This window comes from Acanthochromis polyacanthus, chromosome 5 (genome assembly GCF_021347895.1).
Source record: "Acanthochromis polyacanthus isolate Apoly-LR-REF ecotype Palm Island chromosome 5, KAUST_Apoly_ChrSc, whole genome shotgun sequence".
Classification (NCBI taxonomy): domain Eukaryota; kingdom Metazoa; phylum Chordata; class Actinopteri; family Pomacentridae; genus Acanthochromis; species Acanthochromis polyacanthus.
The window spans coordinates 16,057,128-16,079,313 of NC_067117.1; the positions used below are offsets into that span (position 1 = coordinate 16,057,128).

The window sequence follows — 22,186 nt, forward strand, 5'->3', positions numbered from 1 at the left end:
TTGGGTTAAAGAGCTAAAAAAAAACCAAAAAAACATGAAAAATACTTTGTAAAAGCGAGAGGTCGGTAGCAGCTTTCATTTTTTCTTACAACTTTTATAAGTTTTATAACTTTTATTAATAATAATAATAATAATAATAATAAAAATTTATTTATAGAGCACTTTTCATACACAAAATGCAGCCCAAAGTGCTTGAAAAAAGTGATATAAAATATAACAGTTAAAAAAAACAGAGTAAAACAAGGAATGCAACAATAAAAACATAAAACAATAAAAATGCTAAAACAAAACAATAGCCGTGACAATAAAATCAAACCAGAATAAAATAAGTTATACACTCTTCTCCTGTGAGGTCCAGTCAGACCTGGTTTAGTCCTGACATAAGTCCATGTCACCCTGCTCCTGTGGGACAGAGTTTAGTGTCTCATTGTAATTCTCTTCAGTGCATGGATACATTAAGTTATGAAGATATGTTTGTTTTTTTTTTTGCTTAAGCACTTTTTATTGTTTAGTTGGCTGATGTGGTCAACTTGAAGCTGTTGAGTGTGCATTAAAATCCTCCAAGACAAACGTTACAAAGTGGTTGCTGGAGTTATTTCAATTATGCATATATTTATGGAAAATACTGAAATGTGTTGTGCATACCCAGCCACAGAACTTTCATTCATATTTTACATGAAGAACCATTTTCAATACTGGCTGCCTTTGCTCTGTTTTTTTTTTTTTTCTTCTGTTTTTTTAAGCTCAATGTTTTTAAATTATCCCTTAATGTTATCTCTATAATAAGATTTTAACAGGCAAAATGCTTTTAAATTACACCAGAATGCAGGAAATAGGATCAATAATTTTGAAAATTTTCTGGGGAAGGGCCCCCAGACCCCCATCAGCATCTGGCACAAACCAAATCTCACTCTAAAGTCTGGTCACAAGTTGGCAGCCTTGTACTGTATGTTAGAGATAATCTATGTGCAGCACATATAGATCATGTGCACAGAGTGAAGACAATGCAGGTTGTGTTGTTTCACATGGAGCACCGGTTTAACCAGTCTACTGCAGCTGATTTATTGTGAAGGTGGCAAAAGATGTTCAGCTAGAAATGAAGTGCTGTCCTCCTCACTGGTCCCAGAATGACCTCTTTCGGTGAAAACACACGTGAGACCTGCCACGTTGTCGAACACATGATCGGATTTGGTTGACCCCATTCCCTCTTATTGTTTACTCAGCAGAGAGCCCAGATCACATTAATGCAGCCTGTCGTTGTGTTTGCTCTGATTCCTGCTGTGCATGTCGCCTACACGTGGAGGAGACACTGATAGCCCGATAAGTGGTCCACTTTCTTCAACACATGGCTGAAGGCGCTACTTTTATTTATTTATTTTTTCTACTCGACTCGCATTCTGTTTCTCCTGGGTGCGGTTGCTATGGCAACTGTAAACATTGTGCGAAAGCATGCCCTGTTGTCATGGGAACTGTCTGCGGGAGCATGAAGGCAGAGTCTGCGGGTCACTGGCAACATTAGGTTTGTATATTAATATTCGCTTTAATATCTCGCCTTTTTTATTGGATATGCGCTTTTTGGACAGTTTGTGTAATCGCTGCCACAGATGGCACACAGGGTTGACTCAGAAGTGCTTGGTAGTTATTTTTGTGCATGCGTATGTGCTAAATATGTCGATGCTTTTTGCGCATGGGTATGTCAGTCCAGTTTAAGATGCCTGCTTGACCCAGTTTACATCCTCCGACAGTAGCTGCACACACAGGAGTAGGTGCAGCATGTCAGACTATTTATAGCAAAGCTGCTATAAATAGCAGACATTTAAAAAATAAAATTAAACAAGAAAAATATCAAACATTTAAAAACAATACAAAACATTTAATTAGATTATTAAACCTTTAAAAAGACAAAACATTCATTAAAAAATCAAGTTGCTAAATGCTACTTGGGTCTACAGGTGAAAAAGTGGAAATGTACATAGACTTTTTTTTTTTTAAGAAAAACTACTTTTAATGGAATAATGCTCAAACTAAATTGAGTTAAGGGAATTAATATTTCCTCTACAATCAACTCAACTTTCTGAAATGTTCAAATGAGTCTATCTATCTATCTATCTATCTATCTATCTATCTATCTATCTATCTATCTATCTATCTATCTATCTATCTATCTATCTTAAATTTAACTAATGCAGATTTACGTTGAGATTGTACATAATATCACACTAATAGAAATACCAATATTATGTCAGCCCAAGTTAGTGAAAAAATGTTTATCTCAATTAGATTTTTAAAAATCTTGTAACCATGCATTCAATTAATTGTTGTGTATATATATTTGAATTGCTTTTAGAGTGCAGTAAATCTGTGTAATTGTACACTTCATAATGTGTTGTAAAATCAGTGTAGTTTAACATATTTCTATCTGCTTTCTCCTCAACAATGTGCGCTGATCAGCTGAAGAGAGAATTGTCAAAAAAAAAAACATTAGCAACACATCAGCAGTAAGTCAACAGACATTTACAAATACAAAGCACACACAGCTTTATATTCAAATCTGACCAAGCAGTTTGTGCTAGTGTTGCAATCCACACTTGCTCCAGTGGAGGGGAGGTTACGTCGCCGTGTGCCAAGCCTGCCAGCTATCAAGCCAGACAGGCTGAAAACCGCTAAAGCACTGGTGGAAAAAGCAGTGAAGGTGATTATAGCTTGAAACTGATTTCACTTTGATACCTGTGCATGTTCAGCCGCTATCCATTTGTGTGATATGTTTCCCCATTTCTTTTCCACTTATTCTCAGTTGAGGAAAGTGTTTTCAGTGCAGGGACCCTATCCTGTGATCCGCGCTGCCTTATGGGCCAGAGGGTGGGTGGAACGTCGGTTTCCTCATCCGGTCCAGAGAGCCTCTCATTGCCATGGTGATGACGAAGAAGATGGTGATGATGGGGATGGAGGTGCTGATCTTAGTGGTGAGGCGAATGGTTTAAGAAGAGAAAAGTCACGATGACCTAAAGTCCCTGCCAATAAGATCTCTCAAGTGAAGTCTCGCATCTCGCTCTAGACTGTGTGTATCACAGATCTCCACATTTTACAGCCATCATTCTCCTGTACACATCACTGTGTACTTTATAATCTGGTTTCTTGGTTTTCTTTGTTAAGCCCCAGGAGATAGCAGCACTGGTATATTTGTATTAGTACTAAGTAAACTCCCTTCTAATTATGTATTTTTCTATTTCCTACCAACAGCTGTTTTTATTCCCACTCATCTAAATGGCTCCTCTGCAGGGTGTCCAGGATTTACTCTGAACTTAATCAAACAGGCTTCTCCTGTTTTGCACCCTTGTCCTGGAGTAGCCTTCAGAACCCATTGCAGCTTAATGATTTTGTCTCCCTGGGAGAGTTTAAGGCTCTGATCAAAAGATGTGTAACCGAAGAGTGAGATTTCTCCTCCTAAGCCGGATTTTGTCTTCTGTATTTTAATCCTTTGGTTGCATTAATGTGCTTTACTTTTGTCCCATGTCATTTGTTGTCATGCTTGATTCTATAATCTTTTCTCACTTAATAACGGTGTGCCTCCCTGAGCAGGTCTTAATCTCAAAGAACTTCCTGGTAAAAATATAGGCTGCATGAAGCCTAAAGGCGCTGCACACAGAACAAGTAGCAAAATATAAGGCTTGTTATTTTTGTTGTGTTGCTGCTATTGTGTCTAAATTTTATCGGACAGATCAGTGACGTCCTGCTGTAACTGTAAAAGCTGAAAGTGCAGGAGGAGTTAATCTGTATGTAACTGGAGCACTAGTTACATGGATACATCTGCACCTGATACATGACACAGCGTGTGCCATGTTACAGACACCGGCCTCTAACACAGACCCCTACCCTTAATACACACCCCTTTAAGCCTGCATGCACACACACATGCACACACGTGCACATACCTCTTATCTCTTTACAGACAGAGTGGGTGAAGGCGGGAAAGAGGAGAACCTTAATGACATGTATGACCTCATGGTAAGATAACGTTTAAGTGAACCACCTAACCTCACACTGATATCTTGCACTGTGTGAAAGCAAATGCATCATTTCCTTGTGTCTTCTTGTTCTTCTTGCTTTATTCCAGTCTCGCATGGTTCGAAACGAAACAGCGTATTTCTACTGGACAACTCGGCGGGACTACATAGACTGCCGCTCGTTACGAAATGACCAAATGACCAACCACTATGCAAATGCTGCTACATTCACCACTAAGGTCTCTGAAGAGTTTCTAATGATTCACCAGCAGATATGCAAGTTGCTCAGCTGAAGCCAATATAGGTCAACTTGTTCTCCCTGTCTCCTCTTACATATAATTGGGTTTCTTTCAGGTAGGGCTTTGTGTAAATCTGCGTAACCTCCAGTGGTTTGATACAGCAGATCCTGACACCTTCTTCCCAAGATGCTACAGGCTTGGGGCAGAGGATGAAAAGCATGCATTCATAGGTCTGCTGTACACAAAGAAAAAAATAACCTTTCTATAAAACATGAAACAAGGCGTTAAGATGTGAATGGAACTTATAAATATCATGTTTGAATAAGAAATGTATGTAAGGACAGGTGTAAATGGAGGATTTTAAGTTGATGTATGCCCTTTCTTTCTCTGCATCTTGTCTTTCCCTTTTCTCTACAAATACAGAGGATTTCAGAAGGACAGCATGTACCAGCCTGCTGCAGTATGTGGTAGAGACAAGTACATGGAGAAGAGACAAACCAAAGAGCGAAGAACAAAATGTCAAGAACAGTGTCTCTAAAAGTAAAAGTAATTTATCAAAAAAAAAAGGAGAAAAAAAAGCCTGATGTATTATGTGAAGTGCAGGAACAGGGAAAAAAAAACCCTCTACAATGTTGATCTTGCTTCTATCTGCAGAGCCGAATGTGGAACATCGTTTTGTTGGTCCAGATATTATTGACACAGCTCTGCATGTGTGTCAAGAGTTTCTCAGTGCTTTAAAGCACAGCGACATTGACGTGACTGCAGAAACACCCCCCTTGGGAGAGGAACAGCAGTGGGTGCAGTTTCTGCAAGACTACTACATGGTTGTGCAGTGAGTATGTTTTCTGGAAACTTCTAGGATTTGATAAAGTGATCCTTCCAAGGTCACCGTATTTTTATCTGCAGCGCCTACAGTAAAGGTCAGCTTATTGAATTAATACAAGTTATTAAAGAATGTATTTAAAGAAAAAAAATAAAGCATCGATAAGAAGGAGAACAGTGTATAAATAATTTTACATGCAGTACAAATGCACATCTCTTTAAGTATATGTAGCTGTAAAGCTTTTTAACTGTCTGAGGTTGTAGTTAGCTTTAGTTTGGAGTTGAACATAATGTGGGATTTAGAGTTGTTTTTCTTTCCATAAAGTGATGTGTCCCTTTTTCATACCACTACATACAGATATCTTAAAATGTACATGATGCCACATTTGCAGTTTGAATAATAAAATGTTTGTTTGCAGTAAAGGTGCACTGATCAGAGGCAGCAGTGTGTTTGTGGAGCGCTGTCAGGACATGTTAGCCAGACTGCAAGAGGCTTGCCCTCAGCTGGACACAGATGGACTAAATAACATCTGGATCATTAAACCAGGTGCCAAGTCAAGAGGAAGAGGTGAGACTTTCTTTTAGAATAATATTAAAGTGACAGTTATTTGGTAATCTTATACGTTTGTCTTTAATTTTCTCAGAATTTTTTCCCCTTGAGGGACTAATAAAGGATATTCGATTCTATTGTGAATTATGGCTACATAGTAGTAAAGATATTGTCAAACAGCTTCGCCTTTTGCTGCGCTTTATGATAACTGTGACATGTATATGTTGCCATTGGTTTCATTTTCTACATTTAATAGTAACAGATCAAATGGTAATGTCTGAGTCCTCCAGCTTCAGTATCATAGAGGTATGCTGGTGTTTGTTGCCAGTGCAGCAAAACCAAAACACGGGTACTTTGCAATAAGGTCCTTTAAAAATACCAGGTCCTCTTATTTTAGACACTGAAATTTTAGCTGTCTGCAGTTCTGATGTGTTTAAGTCCATTCTGGTGTCATCTCTTTTTTCCCTGTGACTCGAACAACTCCTCTATTAGGCATCATGTGTATGAATCGTCTGGAGGACATTCTGGCACTTGCGGACACTGACAGAGCACTGATGAACGAGAGTAAGTGGGTGGTTCAGAAATACTTGGAACGTCCAATGCTGGTCCATGGAACCAAGTTTGACCTCCGTCAGTGGTTCCTTGTTACTGACTGGAACCCTCTGACTGTGTGGTTCTACAAAGAGTGCTACCTGCGGTTTTCCACTCAGCCCTACTCAACCAAAACTCTCGACAGGTCAGACACAGGGTCAGACAAAAGAGGAAAATAAATGATGTACTTGTGCTTAAACTTTACAGTATCTTGTATCTAGAGTACTTTGTGGAGGAATTGATTTGATAAAGCATGTAGGACTAAATATGTATATATTTTATTCAAAGTGCATTCTAAACATCATAACTTACTTTGATCTTATTTTCATCAGCTCAGTCCACCTATGCAACAACTCCATCCAGAAGCACTTTCAGCCATCTCATGACCGCCATCCAGGAGTGCCTGAGGACAACATGTGGTCCTGCTCTCAGTTTTGCTCTTACCTGCAGCAACAGGACCGTGGAGCAGAGTGGGAGTCAGTGGTGGTCCCAGGCATGCAGCAAGCAGTAGTCCATGCTCTACAGACAGCTCAGGACCTGGTCGAGCCCCGCAAGACAAGCTTTGAGCTGTATGGAGCTGACTTTATGTTGGGCAGAGATCTGAGGCCTTGGCTTCTGGAGATCAATGCCAGTCCGACTATGGCCTGCTCCTCCTCTGTGACCGCTCGGCTCTGCCCTGCTGTACAGCTGGACACACTGAGGGTTGTGTTGGACCGACGGGCTGATCCAAGTGCTTACACTGGAGGCTTCCAGCTAATCTACAAACAGGTTTGACTATCTCTACACTCACTGGGTGTTTTTTTTTCAGGGCAATTCAACTGAATAATAGATTCTAAAAAAAATCACTGATTTGTGTTTTAACTTTGTCACATTTCCAGGCTGCAGTTGAGGTTCCACAGTATGTGGGAGTGAACCTGCTGGTGGAAGGAGCCTCCATGAGGCGATCCAGACCTTCACTTCATAGACAGACTGTTACTTCTGACACACCTCTCACTGACCTGTTCCCCTCAAACCAGTCATCTCCAGAGGAGGTTGAAGCAAAACATAAACCTTTGGATCAGAAGCCACACATGGTCACTGCTTTTTGCCATTCTGGCAAAGAGAACCAAGAGAAAAAGAGGCAGTTGGCATCTACATCTCCAAAGAAGGAGTGTGAGATGAGAGTCAAAGCTCAGAACAACTCTCATCTGCGCAGATCTTGTCGCAGTCTGGCCTGTGAACAGTCTTTGGTAGTTCACACTGAACCTCAGAGGAAAGCGAGACAGTTGGATTTGAGTCTCTGTGTCAATGCAACAACCCTGGTGCCAAGGAGTCTTTCCTTTTCCCTCAGCCCTCCTCACAGCAAGTCTGAGGGCAAACCTCATTTCAGTGCAGGTCATGGATCACACATCTCCAGATCTTTCCTTCCTCAGACAACTTTTGTGCCCCAACGCAGGACTTCTGCACGAGCCTTTCCTTCATTCCAGGGTCCTCTTCCTAGCCTGGAAGTCCATCATTTACGACCAAACATTGTGACCGGAACTAGTGTTTGCCATGATTCAGCCTTTTCAGCTCATCCCAGCATCCGCAAGCATCAGTTATTTCTCCACTCTCAAAGACAAAGCAAGGCCAGACATAAAGGAGAGCACATGGGGGGATATAAATACTAGAGGCATAAGGTGTTAAGAAGATGGAAAGCAGCCAGAAAGGTTAAAGAAGCTTTGTCAACGCAATTTACATTTTAATGAGTTGGAGCCTAATAAAGAACTTATCTTCTCCTAATAATCCTTGTTACAGAAAATTGATGTCACTGTAGCATTATCATCGTTCAGATTATTCAGATTCATATCGTACATGCAGATCCTGAACATATGCAACATTAAGTTTACAGAAGTTATGTTGGGACTGAAGTGCTACATTTTTATAGACAAATCTATCCAAACAGGATGTAGGTATTTTAGCTCCCCAGCAGGTGGCAATAAAGGGTCAGTGATCAAACCGTATGTTCAGGCCAAAGCATGGCAACTACGGGGATCAAAGTACAGAAAACGATTGTCAGTTCTTAACCAGTTTGGTAAATCTTTAGCAAAAACTGCTTAATCAGATCTTCTGGCCTCTTCATAAAGTCAAGATGTAAAAGAAACTTATTAACTTTCAAAATTTTGTGAGTGCTGGTTCGGAACTGAAGACGTGTCAATGTTCATGAAAAGGACCTTGACAAAGACTGTTGCTTAACTAAAATAACTGTTTTGTGTGATTTAGACGCCAACACACAATTTATCTACGCAATTAGGTGTAACTTATTCTAACTATTCCCTATTTTTAGAAGGCTGGATGCTTCAACTGCCTAGAAGTGCAACTCCAAGAATAAGTTTGTAAACCCTTTGGAATTATTTGGATTTCTGCATTGATTAATCACAAAATGTGGTCAGATCAGCATTTAATTCACAATCACAGACAAACACAATGTGACTAACCAGTAATACAAAAACAGTTTTACTTTCCATGCCTTTGTTGAACAGGTTGAGGTATCGTTCACAATCCAGTATCAAAAATAAAAAAGAACTCCTGTATTTCATAGAACCTCCTTTTGCAGCAACAACCGCCATCAGATGCCTTGTGTAGCTGCTTGTGAGACTTACACAACAACAACGAGTGTTGTTTGGACCATTTCTCCTTACGCAACAGTTTCATTTCATCAATATTTCTATGACATCATGATTGAAGTCCTCTTCAGGTCCTGCCACAATATCTAATTGGGTTAAGGTCAGGACTCAAAACATGGATTTCCTTGTTCAATTTCTATGTTGTTTATTGATTGGTGAGCTTTGGGTCATTGTCTTGTTGCATCATCCGACTTCTCATAATCTTTAGGTCACTGATTGCTGATATTTTCCTGGGAGATTTCTTGGATGAATTTTGAATTTATTGTTCCTTCAGTGATAGCAAGGCATCCAGGCCCTGCGGCAGCAAAATAGTCCCAAAACATGATGCTCTATCTTCTATGGTTCTCAGTAGGAAAGAGGTTTTGATTTTGTTATGTAGTGCCTTTTTTCCCTCCAAACATAGAACTGACCATGTTGGAGATGCAGATATTGGCTGTTAGCTTTGGCTCCTTTATCACTTCATTCAGGATTGCATGTTCTGCTCTTGGTGTAGTCTTTGCAGGAAAGCCAAATCAAAGGAGACAAACATCGGTCCCGAATTTCACTCATTTGCAGAGAGTTTTTGTTCTTCTGGATTGCTGAACGCCTGAGAAATGCGGTTGTAGCCCTTTACAGCTTTGCATATTTCTATAATTCTAAAATTCAGTGAATGCAGCTGTGATGAAGGCACTGTTCACAACAACCAGTCATCTCGAGATGAGCAGATTTTATCCAAAGCCCCAGTGTTTATGCATAGGGAGGAATATGTGTACAACCAACACTGACAATCTCAGCAAAGTAGCTTTTTGAATCAGTACCACAGAGGTACACTTACTTTTTCCAGGCTTTTTTCTGTTCGCTAAAGACATGAAGAGTATAGCTACATCAGTTAATCTGATTATGCTTATCGATAAATTGTGACTGAAAAAAGATCAGACCGCTTTTCATAAGTAACATTTCCAATAGCACGTACAAACCTTTTCTTGAAATTGCACATTGCTAAGATGACATCTTAACAATTTCTAAGCCAATTGTTGGTGGCATTTTGTCCTGAGTTGGATAGTTTGACAAAAGTAGTGACAGACAGGAAACATTGAAGGGACTTACGAGCATGATGTGCAATAAAGATAAAACAAAATTAAGATTTTGTGTTTATATTGCATTCACCTTCACCAGGTTTCCAGTAACTACCTATTAAAACAAGTTTATAGAATCCCTTATACAACTGCAGATAAAAAATAAAATAAAATGCTGAAGTAATGTGCAAGTGGCATGACTAAAATCAGCTTGCAAGTAGCATCTCAGGCCCACAATAAAACATACAACTCTGCAAACAAATAAATGAACTTCAGGAGTAGTAGTTTAAATAGAACCAATGACATTTAGGTTACAAGCCATGACTTCTACAAACAAACCAGAAATGGAATGCATCAACACCACAGCTCAGAAAAGACAATGATAGATGAAAGCAAATGAGTGAAACAGCAGAAACAGTGCATTATGTAACTATAGACCTTGATTTTCAGTTTACTCGCATAGCTGAAAAATGTGACGGCACAACACAGGAGAAGAAGATAAGTATGCCTTTTTAAAATTTACATTGCTACCTGTCTCAGTGTAATTCTCCAGGATGCATAACATTGCGCTGGGGAAGAAAAAAAGAGAGAGATTTGTCATGAATGTGGAAAAATTGGATTTGCTACTGACTCATAAGACACGTCTCCCTGTCTGGATGTTGACAAGTTGCAGATGGATCCTGATTGCTGCCTCAGGAGACGAGCTGTAACCATTTACACTCGTGTGTGTTTACTTGTTTTGTATTCGTGGGCACAGAAGGTTAATCAGCAGGAGAGCGTGGCTACAGATCTGCCATTACATAAGTGTTCCCAATGACACGCATGTTGTGGTGCCGTATCATAGCTACATCTGAAGCTATCTCCTCGTTATCACACACATTCACGCTTTCTTTCACACATGCACATATGGTTGAAGCAAATTTCCACGGGAAAAAAATACTTTATTAATACACTTATATAATGTATATCAACATTTATAGACAAAATATGTACATCAAACATCTTCCATGTAGGTCCCAAAATATAAAATCTCAAGTACCTCTTTCTATAGAAAACTAGTCTTCTGGTAAAACGTTTACATTCAGTTCTCCTCTCCGGACTCCTTTGACTCCAGTATTCATACGCAGTACAGAGAATAAACATCTGAGATTTATCAGCTTTTCACAAGTAAAAGGCAACAGCAAGAACAAACACCGGGTTTGACTTGAGCAGAAACAGATGTTGAGTATGCAGACCAGGTCCAGCACAGTGCTACAATATGTACACAGTTTCTGAGTACACAACGTACATTGTCCACACTCTGTCCTCCTTCTATCTGCCGGGGCGGACAGAGTGCAAGAACGGGTATCAAAAATAGAAATGTACAAGAAGTCTATGAACAATAATTACAGAAAATCCATCTCAACTGTCTGTCACTGAAAGCAAGACTTCTCATTCATTGGGCCATGTGGCGGCCTATTCCTTCATCCACCATGGATGTACCCTTACTATTGTCTGTACATACTTGAGGGAAACCTTTTAGGTCATGGTGCCAATCATCATAGCGTCGGGTTGAAAGGGCGTTTTCAGAATGGTGAGCAAAGGACATAGGCAACAAACTTTGGGTGATATATTAGCGCTAACATTTGGTGCAGTTTCTAGATTACAACATGGCATGTCTGTATCGCGACAGCTACAAGTGAGATGCATCAGTGTCATCGGCGTTTACACTTGAACAGCAGCATCTAAAACTTTTCTTTCTTTACATTCAACCAAGTGTGTATGTGTATATGTGTGTGTGTGTGTGTGTGTGCGTGCGTGTGCGTGTGCAGGGCGGGTCCAGTTTGTATGATACATTTGTACTGAGGAATATCACTGAGATTTGAACATTCAACCACTACTTTGCATTCTCCCGCCTCTCTCTCTCCTTCGTCATTTCTGCATCGTTTGCTGTTTGACCTCCAGGCTGAGGAAATGGGGAGATGAATGATTATGGATTAAGGAACAGCTTATTAATGTTCTCCATCCTGCTAATGACTCTGCCTCAGGCCGCCAGAACAGGGTTATCTCTTCACCTGCTCTTTCATTACTCAGTCTTTGGTTTCCAGGTTGAGGGGTGGTACCTGCTTTAGTGCCTGGAGGAGGGCGGGGGAATCCATGGGGGTCTGAGATATGGCTGGAGCTGGAGATCCTCCCCTGGGAGACAACACTAGCTGAGGTGGAGGTGGTCTCTCGCTGGGCATGGTGGGTGAGGAGCCTCCCATGCCTGGGTAGAGCATGGGCACAGCGCCGGGGTACCAGCATTTCTCCAGCATTGGCAGGTAAGCTGCCGCTGATGGTGGAATGAGGTAGAACGGCATGCAGAGGGGGTGTGGAGGAGGAGGTGGATGGCTCGGGGATGCACTCATGTAGCTGCCGTAGCCGCTGGAGGATGACGACGATGATGATTCTGCGCCTGAGAGCAGCTCATCCTCGGACGACTCCACGCGGGGCCGCTTGTGGCGCGGCTCGTCATCCTCCTGCTTGATGGCGGAGCTCTGCCTGTCACCCAGCGGCCGCTTCGGCTGGCTCTCCTGCCCGTAATAATCTGGACGTCCCTGCGACACCCCAGATTCTGTTTTCTCCAGCTCTCCCCCATAGCCACTGTCTGTGTCTGTATCACTGCCGCTCTGCTCGCTGCTCGGCGGAGCGTACACCCTCTGGATGACAGGCACACAGTTCCTCCCGTAGCCCTCGCTGGGTTTAGGCGGTAGGCTGGTGGGCATCTCCTTGTGAGGTTGGTGCTGGTGGTAGGTGGGGAGCTCCTCGGGTCGGGGGCTGAGAGGGGTTCTGGGTCGGACTGGATTTTGGAGCACCTCTCCAGCTACTTTATGGAGGTGATTTATTACATGGGATGGTGTGAAGTCTCCATCGGCCTCACGATTGGCTAGATACTGAAGAATCTCCTTGGCACACATGTGGAAACCAGAACGAAACATCTCCTCCGACTTCTCCTGGCTGATGGGAGGCTGCTCTGTAAACACGACGATGAAGCACAAAGTTAGAAACTCTGCATTTTGACACAGATGCGACATTTGGCTGATTTTTCCAACTGCTCTATTTGAAGTCGCTCGTTTGTCTGCAGCTCTGCATAATCCTACCATTATGCATTCATTTGAGTAATTTGCTTTCTGTCCAACAAAACCAACCTGTTCTGTGCATATGTGCATTGCATAAATGATCTGCAGCTCACCAATTTGCATGCCATTCTGCAGAGCGAGGATCTTCTGCTGCTGCTGCTCCAGAAGAGAGGTGAGGGCTTTCACATGCTTCAGCGTAAGCTCTAAAACCACCGCCTTCTCCAGATGGCCCAGAGTCTGAGGGAGATACTCAGAGTCAGCACAACCTCACCGCTTATATAACACATGGAAACTGAGCTCTCCAGCCTGTGTCGCACATTATTACGATCAGGATCCCAGCAGCAGCAACAATGAGGCGTAAATAATCAAAAATAGTCAAATAAATATGAAATTATTCAAATTTCATAGAAACCATAAAGTTGGGTGTGGTGATTAAATACACTGACGTGTTAACTGCAATGAAATGAGTCGTTCAGAATCCCCCAATTTAAACTGTGAAACATGACAGGAGACACTTTCTCATTAGTGTGAGCTGTCACTCATTGCGAGCTGCTGACGCACGCAGCTCACTTGTAATTCCACCGAGCAGCCACTCGATGGTGCATGCCGCTCAAAGCACTGGATCCCATTTTCCCTCCCAGCTACAGCGACAGTGAACTCACCGTGAGTTTCAGGTGTTCGGGTAATAAATCTTTTAACTGGGCGATGCATTCGTTTATCCGGTCACGTCTCTTCTTCTCGATGAGTCTGTGAGGCAGTTTGTAGGTTTCCTGCGAGAGTGAAAAAAAATCAGAAAAGGTTGGAGCTGATCCGAGCGCGCACAGACTCCTTTATGATCAGAGGCAGTTACACCGATAGGGAGGAATCCATGAGTTATGTCATAGCAGAAATTAGGTCAACCATTTATGGGACTACAGAGCTACTGACAGTCTAATTCTTCCCCTTACACGCTTTTCCGCTCTGTGGCTGGAACTTAACAAGTTGGCAACAAAGAAAAACACATAAAAAACATAAAACAAACCAACCTTGCTCTCTTCTCCTCTCTTCATTCCTCGCCTTGGTTTATAAACATACATCTGGAAATCCACCCTGAAGAGACACAAGGAGCGCACACCAATGAGGAATGAGTGGTGCAAAGATTTGATCATTATAAGAAGTGCGTTTGCGGGAGGAAAAACAGTCTAAGAATGGCACATTTTTCAAAGTGTAACTTACCCCTGCACGTCTGACAGATCCGCCTGGTGTTTGGATAGAGGAGGTGGTTGCGCGCTTGGAATTCGCTCCATTCTTTGTACTCCAATTATGCTGTCAAAGTCGAGGCGCTCCTCCAAAGTCACTAAATGCGCATTTATTTTACGCACGACGGAAAGTTTTGGAAATTGCACCAAAAACTAAAAAAAGGGTCAAGAAAGAATGACAAAAACCTTCACTGATTTGTCATATTTAACAGTTTCGTTAATGTTATTGTTAGGTGCGCAAACGGTTTCAGTTTAGTCCCCGTGTTTTGTCCACGTCGTGCTCCTGCCGCAGAAGGAAGTCGAACCCTCTTGGTGGCGCGTTGGGAAAGTGGGGGAGGACAGAGCGACGAGTTAAATAAACCCTCTGACTCTCCGCTCAGCCTGACCTACCTCTGTCACATGAGGCTCACGTGTTAAACGGCGCTGTATCCTCGGAGGAGGGACGGCCCACTTTGCGCGGAGAAGGCGCCTCAGTGGGCGGACGGCGGCGCACGTCAGCGCGGAGGGCGGCGCATGTCCGATCCCGTGTACCACCATGCTGAAGTGTATGGAAACAAGGCTGTGTGCGGAGAACGTGCTGGCAGAGAACCAGTGCAGGAGTTCAGCAGGAGTGGGTATGGCACCTACTGCCACTGCAGCAACAAGTACAGCTCTGTAGCAGCCACAGGAAAGCACATTTTAAGCAATCCTGCGTGCAAAGAGGTGCAAAGAAATCCCTATTAGAATTTTTGCAGGTTTTTGAAGCATCATGACATAGTAGGCGAGAATCAGCTTTTTAAAAATCTTATTAATAATAACATTGCATGCATTAATGTATATTCAGCGTTCATTTTGCAGCATTTTTTCCCCTCCTCTAATCGGAGCCTGTGGGCACTCTGATGTACAGGGTACCAGTGTAAACAGTGCGGTCACGGTGTGAGCAACACGTGCACCTGTGCACGTACTGCTCTGTGTTTGCTGTCACGTTGATCTCCTCATGGCCCCGGGAGCCTGCTGAGCGCACAGAGCCCAACCAGCACGTCCAGCTCATCCAGCACACGGCGGCTGCACCTGTCTGCTGCGGGCTACCAGGACAGATTACTGCAGCCTATTTTTCCCAATGTGCACTGTCATTAATGAAACCCGTTACAGAAAATGAACATGTGCAGGCAAGGAAATTAGCAGGGCAATTATGATTCATCTCATATCTTCCCTGTCTGTAACTGGAAAATATCTCTGTGAACTCCCAAATTGTGTTAAAGTTTTGTCTCTACAAAAACAGCACGTGTTGATTTATAACATCCTGTATATTGATGATGTCCCTGCAAACTGAACACACAAGGGCATTTCCAGACTTAATAACACTTCTTCTACTCCAGCTGACTAAAAGAGGATAATTGCAGTTTGTGGATGTAAACAGGGAATGTGGCTTCATTTTTGGGTCACAATAAGAAACACACAAGACTTTGAATCCACAAATAGCCCCTCCGCTGGCTAAATTTGTAGGAGGTTTTGTAAAGCTGAAAACAATTATATGTGCCAACTTTCCTTTTCATTCTTATTTGATCCTCCGATTCCTTTTAAAATTGCAATAATGTATGTATTGATTCCAGTGACTTCTTTTCATGGTAGAAAACACAAAATATCTTCTTGCAAGCAAGTGGTTGCATGAAGTATGCACCAACACTTTCTACGGGTGTTTCAGAGGTGTTTTGTCTAAAATTTTAAGACTTTAACCGCAGAGAAATACTGCGATAAATATTGCTAATAGAGCCTCATTGAGACTATCTCTCTTATCTCACAAAAATAAGTAAAGGAAGTAGCAGCTGTCTAAGTTGTTTTCATAACCTCAGCAGACATCAGCATCAACATTTTGACCTTCATTGTAAGACAAACCTGATTAAACTGGTGTTTTATTTTATTTTTGAGAGAAAAGTGGTATCTTTCCCATGAACACGAGGTTGTCATCCCCACCGAATTCTTCCAAAAGCTCACTTCCTATGACCACGTTAATGAATTTAACTAATGGTCTGTTCCTAGAAAATATGAGAGTGCAGTGAATAAAGTAGAAACTAGACGGTCTGTGGGACTCAGTAATTACAAAATGACTGCAACACAGGTCATAGCTATAATCACATAACCACAACAATGATGGAAAGCCCCATGAAAACAGTCTAAGCACATGGAACACAAACACTAAATTGGATATTTTTTAATCCTCACAATGGCACCTTTATTTCAGTTCACTTCTTAATTCCGTAACATTCTTGTGAATTATTTGGGGAAAGTACCCACTGGTCTTTATTACTTTAAGGAAAAACCAAAAAGTGTGTATTACAATTTTAATGCTTTAGTTTTGCACAATGTTTGATTTTAAAATTTACGAAGGAGCTTGAGGTGTTAAAAATATTGTATTTAGTTAACTGGCAAATAAGTCCAATGACAAACGGCGGGATATGTCAATGGTAATGTTGTTATTAACTACTGTAAACCCGTAAATGAACCTTTTGTGCCGTGACACCAGTCAAAAAGGTCAAACCAAAACTAAACATGCGCAACCTCTGTATGTACACAACATATTTCCTCATGCAGCGTGATTAAAAGACAAGTGTACTTCTTCATTTGTAGATGGCTACAGACAAGAATTCACATGCTGGCAATTCCTAAATTATATTTTTTTCTGTGAGGCTCTTTATTCATCTCCATCTGCAGCCTGCTAGAAGAATAGTACCACTCAAGCAGTCAATAAATAAGCAGCTATTTTATCACAAGCACTGTGGCATCAAAATGTAGTACATAGCAGTGCTGTGGGGGAAACACCAGATCTTCAGTCCCTTTAGCGTCACATGCGTTCTGAGCTTCCTCTGTCTGCTGATACAGGAACGTTGTTCACTCACAGATTGTTTTACACACTTGTTTATTTAAATAGACTCCAAAGAATGGAATGTACAACCCAGACACAAACCATCAATTAGTATAAAAGTTAAGTTTGGTCAAGCAGCACTCCAAATAACATCTATGAGTTCTTCTATGTTTTTTTTTTCCCCCTCATATACACTCAAACACTCAGTCATTCTTTAGTGGATGTTTTACAAAGTGACCAACCAAAAAGTAACAATCATTTGTGTGCTACAGAAAATATCAGTGCTTGGGACTAAATGGATTAAAGAAAGATTAAATAATTCAGTGCAGACATATCGAAGAATAATAATAAAGCTAATATGAAGTTTCTCTCAAAATCATTGTTTGAAAAGTTTGGACACATGTTTCTGACGGGACTCCTGTTATTGTCACAACATGGACCTGGCTTCAGAGTGAAGTAATCACATGATTAGCTTCTACTCTGGTGGGTGCACATGTTTCAAATAGTAGCTATAGCAAAGGGGTTAACAGGTCAGATTTATTTATTTATTTTGATTAAAAAAAGGCTTTGTGCTTTAATGGCTGAAGCATTTATAATTAAGTTTTTCTTTTACTCTAAACTCTCCTGGAACAAGCAGAAACTCAATGTACAAAGAATTATGAAGTGACAATAAATGCTTGTTCTGAAGATGAAAAAAAAACTGTGTAGTTTTTTACATAATCATGAGATTTTGGAAAAGTACGGCGGCTTCTTCGGGATAGTTTACAGGCGCAGTTTGTCTTTATATTTTAAATATATAAGATATATCATTTCAAATATAAAAGCAAATATAGTTTCCCAAAAATACTTTATATCTATATAATAATAATTCTTATTTAGACATTGCATATTGTTCAGCATTTCTATTGCTGTCAGTTGAAAGGAATATATTAAATGTATTGTAGGGTTCAAACAAACCTTCAAATCTACATGTGACCTGAGTTTGCTGGTGCAACACTGAGGATTAAAACCTCAATACAAGGCCACTTTAGAGGAAAACTCCCACAGGAACAATGGCTGAACTTTGGCATGCTGTCAGAGCTGTCAAATGCAGAAGGCATTGAGTGTAGTAAAGCTGAAGTCAGTGGGTTCATCTCCTTAACTTATAGGACTGGCTTCTCAGGTCCTGAGGCACTTTGTTCACACTTCACCCACACAGACATATCCACAGAACAGATAACTTTCACTTCAAGACACTTAGAAGCGTGCCTGCTGAAGAACCATATTCTGGGAGTGTCTGGTGACAATTACAGTCAGACTTTGACCTAAATACTTACTAGAGTTGGACACATTTTGACATTCTCATGTCCAACAGGTGGTTCACTGTTAAAGCAGCTCAGGCACTAGTGAAACTGGCCCCTGCCACCCTCAGGCAGGCTGCTGGGGGTTGATGTTCATATGAGGGGGATGACCAAGAAGTCCAATTCGTTGTTTTTGCTTCCTCTGTTCTGTCATCTGCACAGGGACACAAACAAAGATGACATTTAACCCAGCATTTCCTCTGTAATTGTAATTGTTATGACCTTACTGTAGCTTACAGGCCCTCCGTGGAGTGTCTAACCACTAGCAGTGCTCTGGAACAATGCTTTTATTGCAGCCTTGTTTTGTTTTGATTGTACAAGTGTGCTAGGATTCAGACAGTATGTATGCATACATGCTGGTTTGTCAATAATGTGCCAACAGAGGCAAGGATGCAGAAATCCAAGTGTAAAAATAGCATGTCGTGGTTTAACAGGGGTTATGTGACAGACTAAGTCTGGACTCCAGGAGGTTGCAGTTCTGGTCATTAAGTCCTCCAGCCCAGTGTCCCCCATAAAACCCTAAATGGACATTTTAGCACTTACATTTTTGCGGTTATTTAAAAACACATATAACGTATATGAATAAGTGAATGCCAAGGGTGCTGATAGTGCCATACTGGTTGTTCCTTCTATTTCCAGATTTTATCCTAAGCTGTAGGGAATAGTTTGATATTTAGGATACAGACATGAGATTGTCATAAGTCCTCTCATCTGATTGTGTGCAAAAAGCTATTAAACACGCTTCCCAAAATATTGAACTAGTTCTTTAAGACTCCAAAGGCCAATACTGTGCTATACTGTATCTAAAGGCAAAAGTGTGCTCTGTTTTTAAAAGCTGACATTCAATGAAGTATTTGACACAGTCCTTAACACTTTTAATTATGTATGAGTGAACTCATCCAACTTAAAGCATGAATGGCAAAAACTGAAATCACCCTGGTTATTGACCAGCAATGGACAAAAGCGAACGATCTCCGACAGCTCTTCCTATGTTACAGTTCATTGAAATGTGGTCTTGAGTAGTGACTTTGTCAATAAATAAGAATAACAAAGTGATCTGTCAATAACGTCCCAGTGGCTACACATAAAAAAAGAGATCCTGCTTTCCTGCAAAGTGTAGTGAAGGCAAAAGAAGAATAAATCAAGGGTGGTGCAATGCAAAATGAAGGGGTGCGTGTTTTACTATCACATGATGTACCTGCTCCTTCAGCTCAGTCAGCTGTCCAGACAGATTGGCCACCAGCCTCATGGTCGACTCCAGCTTCTCCTGCAGGTTCCTAATTTCATTCTGCTCCCCCTCGGCATCGCTGCTCACCAGTGACATGGCACGCATCCGAGGGAACCAGTCCAGGTTGTGCTCCTGTGATCAATCAAGCATTTAGACTGATTAGCTGGAGCTAATAACTGGAACTTTAAAAGAAACATGCTACAGTTAAGCTGACAAGCTTTCTTGATTTCCAATACGTAAACAGGTTTGCATGTTTTTGCTGCAACAGAAGTAACAATAGAGAACAAATGAGTTCAGATTGAGCCCATACTGCACGGTAATGAAAATCAGAGGGAACCAATCAATGGTACAATATGATGCTTTGATCAGTTCTAGGGTTAGATTGTCCTTTTTTGTCTCCCCAAGTTCCTGTTTGTCTGCACTAGTCAGTCTGTGCCATTAAATGTGCATGACCAGCCTGTCTGTCAGTTAAAATTAAAAAAGGAGGAACAGATTTACATCCTGAGGTGTGTGTGACGAGCCAGTGCATGTTTGCAAGTGTGACTCAGGAGCAAAAACAGATGACCTCTGCTTAATCACAGCGACCAAAAACGTGGCACAAATAAAAAGTGCCCATAATGCTGCAATTTCCTTCAGGACCGAATATACGTCAGCAGCCAGAAAGACGGCAGTTCCACAGAATGGCTTTGAAATGAAGAACACAGCGGTGTGGCAACTCCTATGGTTAACCAAGCGCACTTCTTTCTGCAGAAAAACGTGCATCCTTACGCAGTATATTCCCCATAGACATCAACAACCATGCTGCAGCTCTGTGATCTCAGGCTACATGCAGGTCACCATTATTTCCAAAACAGTGTGGTCTGACAGGCACTTTGGTCTATTTACAACAACTACCACTATTACACAAGGAGGTGGATGCATGTTTTAAGGGTGTGTCCTTGCTTTCTATTTACCTTGATCATCTCTGCTACGTAGCTCTCAGGGCCAGTGTACTCGGTGGAGTCTTTAACTTTTACCAGCACTATAAAAAACAGGTAGTGCCACATATTGTGCTCTTCTTTGATGTGTTCCTCAAAAGTCACCGTCTTATTGTCAAACTTGTCGCGCTCCAGACCTGTAATAGGACGACAACACACATGGTTTGGGTTACAGCATGTAGTCACAGAAACACAAACAGATGACAGCTTCTGATCTGCCAGTTTCAATCCCTTTTAGCAATCAAATTGTAAATTCTTCATGGCATTACCGCACATGTGAAACTGGAGTAAATAACTCCACTCACATTAAAGATGGTGCCTAGGCATGAAACAGGTAAAAAAAAAAAAAAATGTCACACATAGTTTTAATTATCAGTCAACCTCATGCAAAGTAATATAAACTGATAAACTGAAAACATCCTAAATATATTGAATATTTGATTTCCTAAATTGGCTCCAAACAGATTCAAATCATTACAAATCTTTAAAGAAAAAAATCTGGCTGCATCTCCAAAAAAACAAAACATTTATTTCACCATCAAATTTCATTTTGGTGTCATTTGCACATCTCTAACAGCATCTTTCGTGGTAAATACTGATTTTTCTTTTAAACGGCGCCAGTTCTCCTCAGTACTGTTGCAGTTTTTTTCAAGGTGTTTGGCAGGTCGGTTGTTCCAAACATCTTGGAGAGCTCGCCACAATTGTGTGTTTATTGTCTCATGCAGTCGCCGACTGACTCCATGATGTTACGATCGGGGCTCTGTAGGGGTAGGACCATCTGTTGCAGGACTCCTTGATCTTCTTGTGGACAAAATTAGCTCTTTATTACTCTGGCCGTACGTCATGGGTCACTGTCATGCCATTTTTTATTTGGGATAGATTATCTTTGGTGGGACTGCACAATGGGTAAGAATGTAAATATGTGTCTAAGTATAAAGCTTTCCCCCGTACTGTCATCAACCAAACAGACGGAGTAAAAAAAATGACAAAGAAAATTTCATATTATTAGTGGAAAAAAATAACACGTAACAGAAGTTTCAAATGTTGAACAAGCTTGCATAGAAAAAAAGCACATTCGCCCAAAATGATGCATTAAATCTTTGGCAAATTTAGCATCACACATGACTGGAGGTCAGATGAGCAAAGTTAATGTTCTTGAAGGGGATGGAGCAGCACATTTTTTATTTTGCAGTTTAATATACAGGTTATTGAAACGAGAACACCAGGGATATATTTGCCCTGAGGTGAATATGACAAGGAAAATATACCCTAAATGCATTTTGCTAGCTTCAGTTGCAAAATGAAAGCACAGCTGGTGAACCTAAAAGTGAAAAAAAAATCTAATATTTAAAGATTTTTGTTTTGCATTCGCTTTAATTCCTGTTATTTATCTTTTTCTGTGGAGGATGAAATTAAGCTTGATTTTGTCGTACAAAAATGAATTCCGCTACAGGTGGAAATCAGCTCTGCACATGAAGTTTGTGACGCAAATCAATCATTGGCTACGGACCCAAAAGATCTAAAAATGAATACGGGGCTTATAAAACAAAGCTAGAG

At 41.1% G+C, this 22,186-nt stretch overlaps 3 protein-coding genes across 15 annotated transcripts in view; 1 reads left to right on the forward strand and 2 right to left on the reverse strand.

Moving 5' to 3' along the window:
• The first annotated feature begins 1,442 nt into the window (after nucleotides 1-1,442).
• On the forward strand, nucleotides 1,443-7,970 carry ttll3 (tubulin tyrosine ligase-like family, member 3). Of its 6 annotated transcripts, XM_022203929.2 has the most exons (13): nucleotides 1,450-1,519; nucleotides 2,452-2,498; nucleotides 2,574-2,692; nucleotides 2,795-2,963; nucleotides 3,950-4,005; nucleotides 4,115-4,243; nucleotides 4,359-4,473; nucleotides 4,667-4,789; nucleotides 4,898-5,075; nucleotides 5,485-5,633; nucleotides 6,108-6,351; nucleotides 6,539-6,974; nucleotides 7,085-7,970. In XM_022203929.2, coding segments are annotated over exons 2-13 (2,490 nt in total). In that variant the 5' UTR covers nucleotides 1,450-1,519; nucleotides 2,452-2,497; the 3' UTR covers nucleotides 7,856-7,970. The 6 variants fall into 6 exon arrangements, with proteins under 6 accessions (XP_051804782.1, XP_051804779.1, XP_051804780.1 ...); XM_051948819.1 differs by having other exon boundaries at nucleotides 1,445-2,498; nucleotides 4,667-4,783; XM_051948820.1 differs by having other exon boundaries at nucleotides 1,445-2,498; nucleotides 2,795-2,948.
• Nucleotides 7,971-10,826: 2,856 nt separating this feature from the next.
• On the reverse strand, nucleotides 10,827-14,651 carry LOC110957742 (class E basic helix-loop-helix protein 40-like). The gene is made up of 5 exons (XM_022203932.2): nucleotides 14,220-14,651; nucleotides 14,030-14,093; nucleotides 13,667-13,774; nucleotides 13,118-13,241; nucleotides 10,827-12,898 (listed from the first exon to the last, which is right to left on the reverse strand). Exons 1-5 carry the CDS (start codon nucleotides 14,288-14,290, stop codon nucleotides 11,976-11,978), a joined length of 1,290 nt encoding a protein of 429 aa, XP_022059624.1. The 5' UTR covers nucleotides 14,291-14,651; the 3' UTR covers nucleotides 10,827-11,975.
• Nucleotides 14,652-17,121: 2,470 nt separating this feature from the next.
• LOC110960961 (inositol 1,4,5-trisphosphate receptor type 1) overlaps nucleotides 17,122-22,186 on the reverse strand; it is a 79,534-nt gene continuing 74,469 nt past the window's right edge. For all 8 annotated transcript variants that reach the window (XM_051948814.1, XM_051948813.1, XM_051948817.1 and 5 more), the window contains 3 exons: nucleotides 20,606-20,766; nucleotides 19,623-19,784; nucleotides 17,122-18,578 (listed from right to left, as the gene is read on the reverse strand). In XM_051948814.1, the coding sequence (XP_051804774.1) occupies nucleotides 18,492-18,578; nucleotides 19,623-19,784; nucleotides 20,606-20,766 (410 nt within the window). In that variant the 3' untranslated portion in view covers nucleotides 17,122-18,491. The remainder of the gene's footprint in view (nucleotides 18,579-19,622; nucleotides 19,785-20,605; nucleotides 20,767-22,186) is intronic.